The 10,728-nt window shown below is 50.1% G+C and overlaps 1 protein-coding gene across 1 annotated transcript in view; it reads right to left on the bottom strand.

Moving 5' to 3' along the window:
• Positions 1-10,728, bottom strand: part of IGDCC4 (immunoglobulin superfamily DCC subclass member 4) — a 62,834-nt gene that overhangs the window by 36,836 nt on the left and 15,270 nt on the right. Inside the window, exon 4 of the mRNA XM_035902529.1 lies at positions 8,803-8,936. Within this exon, the coding sequence (XP_035758422.1) occupies positions 8,803-8,936 (134 nt within the window). The remainder of the gene's footprint in view (positions 1-8,802; positions 8,937-10,728) is intronic.

Raw genomic sequence — 10,728 nt, 5'->3', positions numbered from 1 at the left:
GTAGCAGAGGCAACAGGAAACCCAAGCTTAGGGCACAGTGGGCACAAGACCTACCAGAAGGACCGTGTTGGAGCATCACTGATAATGTCACCACTGTGTAATTAACAAGCATTTAGCCATTCTTGGCACATTTTCACAGATCTTAGTGCAAACAAACTCCTTGAAGGAAAGTCACTCAGTGTACAGTAGGAGTGAAGCCTCTAGATCAGATGAGGGGCCAACAAAGAGAAGTGAAAAAAGGAGCAGAGGTATCTCGGTGTCTCTAAAACAGTTTGGAGAACAGCAGAGCAGTCTCTCTGCCCTAACCCTAAGACCCAACACAGCTTACGTTACTCACACTGAGCCCTTAAAGCACTGTGAGCTCCATCCATTCCCCAGCAGCTGCCAGCAACACAAACAAGACAGACAGGGGCTGCAAGAGGATGCTTTGCGAAGTTATCACTGCAATGGGAACCACCACACTACACCAGACATGTCCCACGGCTGACAACACCGATGCTACTGCAACACGCCGTTCTCAGCAGCACAAAGGGCAGAGCCAGACCCCATCCTTGATGCGACCTGTGCTGCTCCAGTCCAGTCCTTCAACCCACCTGGCTGCTGTGGGTATCAATCCTCCACACAGCTCCAGCACAGTGCCTCAGCCCTGACCAGCCAGGACAATGTCCCAGCTTCCTAGCAGGGCCAGGCTCTGGTCCAGTGGTTCAAGAGAAAAGAGAGTGTCCCCGGTCTCTGCCAGCAACATACTGTGCTGCTGTGGGCACATCTTTCAGCACCGCCGTGACTCCATCTGCTCAGAGTTCATAACATAACTAACTCACAGAAATGAAGCTGCAAAATTAATAGCCAGAAAACATCGGAAGACCCTTAACAAAAGTCACAGTATCAGAGATGTAAATACACCCTCCTCAAATCAGTAAACACCAAACGGCCCTGGGGACCTAAGCGGCCAGCCTCTGGGATTCAGTGGGAACATTCCCACACTTCACTTCCCACAGCCATCATTACACCAGCTCTCTTTGCCATTTTCCTAGGCCAGCACATCACCTTCCAGGATGATGCAGGGGAAATCTCCAAGAGAAAAGCTGTAAGGCAAGTAAAGATACTTGGTTACCATGCACAGCAATAAGACATGGTCAGCAGAAGACCCTTCTGGCTCACCAGTCACAAGCCCCGAAACTCCTCCGTACTCAGTCACCTCACCTTGTCTCAGTGACTGGAGCCATTTCACTCCAGGAACTTCTTCGTTGTGCTCAGAGGCTGATGTTTCCCAGAGGCTGACACCTATTTCATCAGATCTATTTGCAATTCAGATTTGCAACATCAGATCTATTTGCAATTCACGTACATCTAGCAACAGCAGAGGGGGAACAGGCTGGAGGCCCTGGGCTCTGCAGAAGGACACAACCTGCTTTCTTTGTGACCGGGGCTTGTGGTCTATTCCCTATTCCATCTGCCAGAGATGGCCGTTTGCATTACTGTCACGCACAGCTTTGACAAGAGACCATTATGGGAAGCCACCTCGTAGTGTGGTCTCCCTGATGCCAGGTACGCAGAATGCTTCCTACAAGCTATGCTTCGAACACACAACATGCTGGGAGCCTACAGTAACACAGTCTGGCAGCAAATGAAGACTGCCAACTTGGAAGGAAGAAATAAAAGCAGATGGATGCATCTGCATTAACTCAGGACAATGCAAATCTGTTTTGCTAGGAAAAGTCTGGAAGGAAAGCTGGTTTTCCACAGGGAAAGATCATTAGTGGTATCCACAGATTCTGTCAAAGCCCTTCAGCTGGACACTTGCTGAGTGCCGTAGGGAGCCCTGATCTGTCCAAGGCTGTGCCTGAAGGCGCAGTGTTTGGTAACACCACCTGCCCCTCCTTATCCCATCCTTCTCTTTTCCTGCTTCTCACCCTCATCCACAATCCACGTGTCATTGCCCCTTGGCTGCACTAGAAACAGAGTTGGGCAAGAGCATCTCTCAGTTACAGAATGCAAACTCCCAGCTGTGTCCTGAGCAATCCCTGGCATCCGAGCTATCCAAGCAAGGGCTCAGAGCAGCACGGCTCAGCTCCTGATTCAGCCTCCCCCATGATCTGGGCTGACTCACCCCATTCTTGTTCCTTAGCACCACCGGGCCTGTAGATACTGGTGGGTCTTTGAGACAGGGACAAGCCTCCTCCATACATCTGTCCCATGTCTCAAGCAACAGGACCCTGAAGCTTTGCTACGCCTCTGGACACTCACAACATCTTCACTCCAGCTCTTAGGATGCTGTGAGCACTGTCGGGCACCACTAGCCTTTGACCTCAGAGAGCCACTGAGGCTCTGCTGTAACACAGACGATTAATAATTAACAAGTGCCATCAGGAACCCAACCACATCAACCTTCCTGTCCTGCAGCCCATTGCAAGCCGGTGACCTAATTATGATCTCTATTCTTAGCTCCCTTTCAGCCTCGCCGTGCAGGCACAGCCTGTTCAGTATCCCCTGGGAGAAGCCAGGTGTGACCCCTGCAGTGCAGATGTGCTGGTGCACCACAGGGTTACACCAGCACCAAAAGATTCTGGGAGGAGAGCTGAATGGAGACTGCCACTTAAACCCTGCTTCAGTCAGAGCCTTACCAAACGCCAGCTCTTGTTTCAGGAAGCCTCAAAAGTGCAGCAGATCTGGATTAAAGAGAGATGCACATGGAGAACACTGGAGGACCGCAAACCACCCCTGAATCCAGTCATCCCTCATCTTCAGGAGTCAGAAGCAGAGCTGTCTGTAACACACAAGCCTGGCCATACCTGATCGCTCCAAACTTAATGCACAGCCAACGCTGTGCTTGGGAGACCAGTTTCCCTTAGGACCTGGGAACAGGTCACCTATTCCCAGCCGTACATCCCTTGTTCTGCTCTATTATCCTTGACGTCGCTGTTGCCACTCACTTCAGTGCCAACCCCAGGCTTAGCTGTTCTGCTTAATGGGAGGTGAGGGCTCTGAATTTTGTATCAAACCCTCTGTCACCGCAGGCTGCTAGAGCTGTCAGGAGCGTGGCATATCATAGCCTGACCGAACTTCACAGACAGCTGAGCTGAAACTCCCCCTCTGGCTCCCGGGAACAGGCTGCTGACACTTGAGCTATGAGAAGCTTTCCCTCGGCGATGTGAGTTGTGTGATGCATGCTGGCCCCGTACGAACTCCAGTCAAGGAGAGAGCTGTGTGTTTGGGTGGGTGCCTGACACATGTCTGCACCAGCCCTTCACAAGTTTCACCCAAAATCTGTGGTCTCAGTCTTGTTCCATGCGTGCTTGAAATCACTAGCAGGGCTAGGCTCAATAAAAGGGAGATGGCGTGAAAGTTTACAGCTCGTGTTAGGCAAAAGGTCACTTCTAGCTTTAAAGATGGATTTATTAAGCTAGAAATGCTGCGTATCTCCTCCTTGATCTTCTCTGAATTCAAACTTACCATGGTTCGCTTAGCATCCTCTGCCACAGAGGAGGATCAAGAGCATTTTTCACAATCCCACAAATGCATTATGCGAACAGCTCAGATACCTGCTGCCCAGGAAACTGAAGCTTCAAAATAGACATAAACAGAGCCCTCATGGCTGAGCCTTTAGGATGTCAAGTGGAGGGCAGTTCCCTGCTTAACTGCTAGTAAAGCGAGAGAGCAGAGGGCGAAGAAAAACAGGATGCTAAAAGAGACGGAGAAGTGGCAGGTCTGTGCCCAGCAGAAGAGGCACAAGGAACGGGGACACAGCAATTGCAGGCTGGAACTGGGACGCCTCCTTCTCCAGAGGTGAAGCATCACTTGCTGATCAAGCTAACAACGTGCAGTAAAAATACAGCTGCCCTATCCCACCCCATGTTTTCTCTTTCCGTGCATTTCCATGACCCTCTTGCCTGCCAGAAGCACAGTCTCCTGTGCCCACAAACACGGCTGCGGATAGCTGTCCCCCCTCAAGGCTCTGCCCCACAACACCACAGGGCCCTGCTGCCTCTGCCACATGGGTTCCTGCCAGAGGAACACCACCCCTGACCAGGCTAGACCACCACCCTATTTCGATTCACGCTGCCCTTCTCCATCAATGGCAGCACACACAACGGTATCAACACCCGGCTGTGGTCAGGGAGGTCAGACCAGAGCAGCACTGACCCAAATCCAAACTGCCCCGTCCCTAGATTGCATGGTATCCGTGTTCAAAGCTGCGAGGGGAGCACAGCACGTGTCGTCAGGGCTCAGGCTGAGCGCCAACCCAGCATCCAGCACGTCATTCGCACATGCAGGGACTGAAAATCCACTTGTGGTAACAGCACGTCTGTTTCTGCGAGGTGGTGGCCAACTGCGAGTGCTGCTCACTTCATCACCACCTTCCCCTCCATCCCCAGAGCTCATCCCATTCAATAGCTGTATTCTCCTGCAACCCTTTGGAGCAGGAACCACCCAGGTCCCAGCACCCAGAGCCAGGCTCTCCCTTGGTACCTGCAAGCCACTGCAATACAAACACCAAAAGAACAAAAAACTTGAAGGTGTTTCAGCTGCCTCCAAGCTCTGTCCCTGTTATCATATTTCATACAAATATTTGGCTGAAAAATACATTTCCTGGGACACTGCTGCAGCAAGCTGCTACAACTGTCAACCTAAATGATGTTCTGCCAACGGCAATCTCGCAGTGTCATCTCTAATAACACAGTGCTAAATCCCAACTCACGGGGGACGTGCTCATCTGCTGGAAGACTTTTCAGTGGCATGCTCAGCCCAGAGCTCAGCCCTGCTGTACCCACACCCATTGCCCTGATCCCTTCTCCCCATTCCCGCATTTATGGTGGCACAGGATCACGTGCAGCACGACTGTTGAGACCACCACACAAACATCGCTGCTCAGATGTGTTGTTGGTGCTGGGGGAAGGCTGTTGCACATTCTGATTCTTGCCAGCCTGGTCTGAGGCAAAGGTTTTACCCATATACCAGAGCGATGTGTCACAGCAATCACGGCTACTCTGCACACACAGACCAGGAATAGGGTGCAGAGGACACATGGAAGAAAGCCCCCATGCCCACAATCAGGTACATATCTATCTGCATCTTGATGCCCAGCTCACCTCCAGCACCAAATGCCCATAATCACTCTCCAAACTGACCCATCACTTCTAAGAGGGCAACTCCAAGTCTGTTACATTATCCCTATTTACAGAGGCAGAAATTAAAGTGTTAAGGAACAGATTCTCCTCTGTAGCCCGACAGCAGAGAGGAAAGGAGAACCCAAGAGTCCTGGCTCCCAGGACCACGCTTTGTTGACTCTGACAGTAATTTGTGCGATGCAACCACAGCATACCAGACGTGGAGCAAACACATAGCAAGAGGTAATCCCTATCCCCAAGAAAACACACAAAGAGCAAGCATGTGCATGACACAGAGGGGAAAAAGTGAAGTGATAGGTAAAGTGACCTGCTGAGACCACACAACGTCACATTCCCCCAGCCTTTCTGCTACACTCTTCTCTGAGAGGCACTTTATGAAGCATGGCAGCACTTCCTTGTGTATGCCAAGGACCTGGAAACACGACCAGGACACACTGAGAATTAATTCTTATATGAAGAGTTCAAAGTAGGGCTCCAGAGCTTGCATCCAGAAAAAGGAGCTACAAGAAACAAGACACAGCCCCGGCGAGACCTGACCCCCAGCAAAGGCTGCATGCACAGATGGAGCGCCTGGGAAAAGCATCCTGCAGCCAGCTCTTAATGCCCTTTTTGGCAGAGCATGCAGCAGGGACATTCACCATCTGTCCAGGTGAGGGGTGAAGGGACAGAGCTGCCAGATGCGTTTGGTGCTCTGTCCGCTGGGGAGCAGTGGAGATCCAAGGGGAAAATCCAAGCTATCCCTATTCCACAGCAGGCTCTGTTTCAGGGCTGCATGACTGCATCCCGCTCTCTGTCTGCTCTCTTCCCTTCCAGCTCAAAATGCCGCTTCCCCAGGGAACGTCTGGAAATTTGCACCATGAAGTCTGCACAGCCGAAACATCTGCAGCGCTTACAGTACCACCATGCACCGCCGCTCTCTGCCTTGCCTGTGCAAGGCCAGCATGTGTTTAGCCACCGACACACAATACAACCTTCCCCACGTGATGGGGAAGTCACACCGTCAAGGGAAACAACACTTTTGGGGTTTTTAGACCATGCAGATACGACAGAAGGGGGTCGTGCTAATTGCTGCCTCTACTGGGAAAAGGCCTTTAATAAGGGAGATGGAACAATTCCCAGCCATCGTATTGAGCAAGGGGTAGAGGGGGGAGAAGGACAACTGGGCAGGAGAGCTATAGGGAAATGGATTTTTTTGCTATGCACAGCCACTTAAAATCCAGCGCTACCTTTAAGGGGCAGAGGCATGAACATGAAATGTTCCCAGGCTGGCTGGCAACCCAGTGCAAGTGGAAGTGTTTGCAGTATAGCCAGCACGGCCCCAAAATCCATCATGAGGACACAGACTCGGTCATCAGCACACGGCACTGCCCAGTGCCGTCACTGGGACACCAAAGCTGCAGGCACAGCTGGTAAGGAGACACCAGGTCCCGCTGCACAAACCTTTTCCAGGAGCCTTGGCAGTGCAGCGGGACCGAAAGACTGGACTCCCATCTCACCTCAGCACAAATGACTCGCAAGCCATCAGCAGGGAGGGAAGAAGTAGTTTAGTTGTTCCTGCCTGCAGACGCATAGGAGTTTGGTCCCTGAAATTTCCAAAGAAGCAGCTCAAGCAACACTGAATAGCTGTATTTCAGGCTACTGTTCTTTATTTGTGTTTTGTTTTCATTTTGGTTTTTTTTTTTTTTTTCCCCTCGGTTTTTTTGTTTGTTTTGGTTTAGTTTGGTTTTATTTTTTACAACCGGCAAAAGATTTCTGCCTGACCAGTTCACTCCAACTACTATCAGCTGCTTCTGAACAGGGAGGAAAAGACTCCTCAAGCCAGTCCAGGCATCCAAAAATGTGCCTCTGATAGTGAAGTGCTGAAACAAAAAAAGGATCAATACCATGCCAGTCACTCATGGAGGAGTCTGCAGCCTGCACAGGTCACTGCAGTTTCCCATCTGTCTCAGAGATACTTCTCCCCAATTATAAAAAAAAACCCCAGAGATTTAACAGGCATGTTTTTCATCACTATCAGCTCAATCTGGTGAAAAACTCAACCTCGCATATTTGTTTTTGCAGCCAGCGGGTGGTGTGGTGCTGCAGAAGCGAGATTTGGGTGAGAACTCCAGGCAGAAATCTGCTCGGGCCGGCTGGCGCTCCAGAAGGAACGCTTCCCATTTAACCTCTTCCATTGCCTGCATTTGCAAAGCAGATTAAACATTGCAGAGTTACAAGATACTATTATGCAGAACGAGTTATGATGCCAAGGGCAGCATATTCACCTTTGCAGCTTGATCAATATTACTTATCAATAGCAAACCAGACCCAACACGGGAGCTGTCTTCGGAGCGTAGAACAGCCCATAGCAAGCACTCCCCTTGCCTCCGTACTTCATTAAGCACACAGAGGATCTGGCAGGGGCTGGCAATTAGATACAGAGCATTCAACCCCTCACAAATTCTCTGCAGATTCCACACAGATTACCTCCACGACACAATCCATTGATCAGAGGTGTATTCTCAGGCTCCACAGTTAATTACACTCCCTGCTGATGGATGAGCAGCAAAGCCATCTCTGTGAAAATACATTGGTAGCAGAATGCCAAGCAATGCAACCCTAAACAAAGACAAAAGGGGCTGGGAAGGATTTCAGAGCTTTCAAGGTTAAAGCTGCCTACAAAATACACTGGGGTCAGCACGAACAGGAGACAGACATGGCACGGGGGCACTGTCTTGAGAGAAGGGACAGCTCAGCCAGACTCCCAGCCCTGGTGAGTTTGCCTGCTTGCAGGATTGGGATTATACAATACTGGGGAGGCAGCCAGGCATGCTGGGAAGGATGCTGAAGTCTGGAGACCCCCACTGCACTTATGCTCTCAGCTACATTCTCATGTCCAGACTTGCCCACTGAGCTCTTGGTTTTACCGAAAAAAAATGCACTAAGAGACTGAGGCCCAGACTGGGAGGCGAATGACTGCTCACGTCCAAAGCCTTGCTCCAACGTTCTCTGTCACCAGAAGAAATCCCAGCTGAGGCTGTTCCCAAATACCACAAAGATCTCTGGACCCTACCCAACAGTTCAGCAAAGAGCCAGCAACACGGACCCAGAATGCAAGTTGGATGTCACTGTGCCTAATCTCCTCTGAACCCTGCTAGGCAACCCAGGGGAGACACAGCTCCGCCAACAACTCCAGCCTCCAGCTGCGTCTCTTGCTAGCTTGGGCAAGCGTCTTTGTCCATGCCAGCCTTTGCTTGTCTTGCCATCCAAGGCTGCTGGAGGCAGCACTTCCCCAAGATGCAAGCAGGGTACCTGACCCCTTCTAAGAGCCCCAGAGCATAAAGGAGTCTAGGGCTGTTAAAATCCACTCGCTGCTACAATCCACCTGCAAAAAAAATCCCTCGGTGCAGAAACAACCCCATTATTACTGGCTGCCTAGTCCTGGGGGTGGGCAGAGCAGGCAGCTGTGATTCCCAGGTGGCAACACCTCCCAACCCAACCTGCTTATCCCATCACAGTAAAGGGAAATCTTTAATAAAATGCCTTCAATGCAAGTTTTAACCAAAGCCTGCCATGTGCAGAGCCACACCAGCAGGAGAGGCTGTCACTGGTATTTCAGCTCAGCTTGCCATCACACAGAATGGCTATTCGGCAGACGTGTGCCCAGCCCAACACACTCCTGCCTGCACCTTACCTTTCAGGACACTGAGGACTGCATCATTGCTGTAGCGTTTTCGGGCGGCGTTGGTTGCCACGCAGTGGTAAGCCCCAGCATCACTCTCCCGCACATCCACGATTTGGAGAACACCATTTGGAAGAGTTATAAACCTGAGTGACCAAAAGGAAGAGGGTGAGACAGGCTATGTCTTACCTGAGCCATTCATCAACTCAAAGCCCTTTTACCCCTTCTTTTTCACCTGCAGATCTATCAGGCACAGACCCTGGTAATCACAGCAGAGTGGGACCAACAAACCTTTGAGCCACCCAACTGGTGGTTCTTAAAAAGCAGCAGGTACAGACCCATCAGCAGAACTGGATTTTTCACAACCCAGGATCTGCTTTTGGGAGATCAGACCACCAAGGCTTTGCCGATACAAGCAAAGTATAAAACAACTACGTATGTACATACACATTTCTACATGCAGATTTGTACACATCCAAGTGTACAAGTGTCTTTACATACACTACAGCCAGTTTCACCACTTGCTTTTCACAAAGGTCTGGTACACAAGAGAAAAAAAATACATTGCAAAGAAGTCTGAACATTATCTTTTTCCTGCTGCACCTCAAGCACATGAAGGGACCAACTGATACACAGCTACACCTTCATGGTCCAAAGCAGTCAGGACAACTGCCTGAAGCTGTGCCCTTCCTGGGTTGTGTTGATTGCTTTTGTTCTTCCAAGAGGTTCTGGCTTTCACAAGCTGACAACCTTACAGCGGGCATTCAGTATCTCCCCCATTTGCCCATGGGGTGCTACTGGGCAACACTTCCATGGAGTGAAATGGCTACATAGCTCACAACACTAACACAATCCTTGCCGCATTCTACTGAACAAAGCAGATGATTAGCAATTAGCATAAAAGTAGGAGCTGGCTGTCAGCATCTCCATTTTCTGCCTGGATTCCTAAATGGCAGCCTCTTTATTCTTGAATGCAAGGCGCAAAGCCTACGTGATCCTTTTTAATTATAGATGAGATCCATTTTTAATTGCAAGCCTCTATAAACAGAGCTGCCGAGCTTTGACAGGCAGCTCTGGGTTATCAGTCTTCATTATGAAGAGGACACATTCAAAGGCAATTGCTAAGGGGAGGGGATAGCAGTTATTCCACAGGAACAGCACAAAGACAAGTTATAACCATGAATGCCAGTCCTTCCATCCACAAAGATTCCAACAAGTATACCTGATAAGTAAAACTGTGGTTCTCCAGGTGCTGAGACAGCTGGAGTGCCACGAGCAAGGGTCATGGAACCAGAAGGACCTTAACAGATCACCCATCCTGTGTTCAAGCCATGGTCACCAACAGCACACCTGCGCCTGCAAACATTTATCCTGAAATCTGCAGTAATGGAAGTACCTCCCCTGCCCTAAGCAGTCTGTTCCAGAGACAAATATCCCTGCTGCGAGTCTAGCATCTCTCCTGGACTTCAATGGCTGCAATCTGGGCTCATCACTTCTTGTCCTCTTCACAGCTGATGAAGAAACAGAAGAGCTAAGAGAGCTCCTCCAGAGACCATACTGTTTCTACTGGCACAATCCTACAGCTTGATTCATGGACACAGACTTGCTGAAGCTTCCCACGTACACAAGGGCAACTGCCCCACATCCCTAAAACCATGCTCCCACTACTTACAAAGACACTCTTCTCGGGATCAAGATCCAGAGACCTCAGAGGAGGTGGTACCCAGAAAGCCCTCATCAGGATGCCTCATCAGGACTCAGGAGAAAGACGACAAATATTTGCATCCTCTCAGCTCTGCGGAGGGAAAGCCTCCCACTGCGATAATATTTATTTTTGTCGTGCATCTGCTATTTGAGTCTGTAATTAATATCAACATATTTCAAACACTAGGCAAGGCATCTCCCAGCCACAAAAAGACACTCCAATTATGTATCACA

This window comes from Egretta garzetta, unplaced genomic scaffold, assembly GCF_000687185.1.
Source record: "Egretta garzetta isolate BGI_Z169 unplaced genomic scaffold, ASM68718v1 scaffold549, whole genome shotgun sequence".
Taxonomy (NCBI): Eukaryota; Metazoa; Chordata; class Aves; order Pelecaniformes; family Ardeidae; genus Egretta; species Egretta garzetta.
Note: the sequence above shows the minus strand (reverse complement) of the source record. Positions and strands in the feature narration are given on the sequence as shown.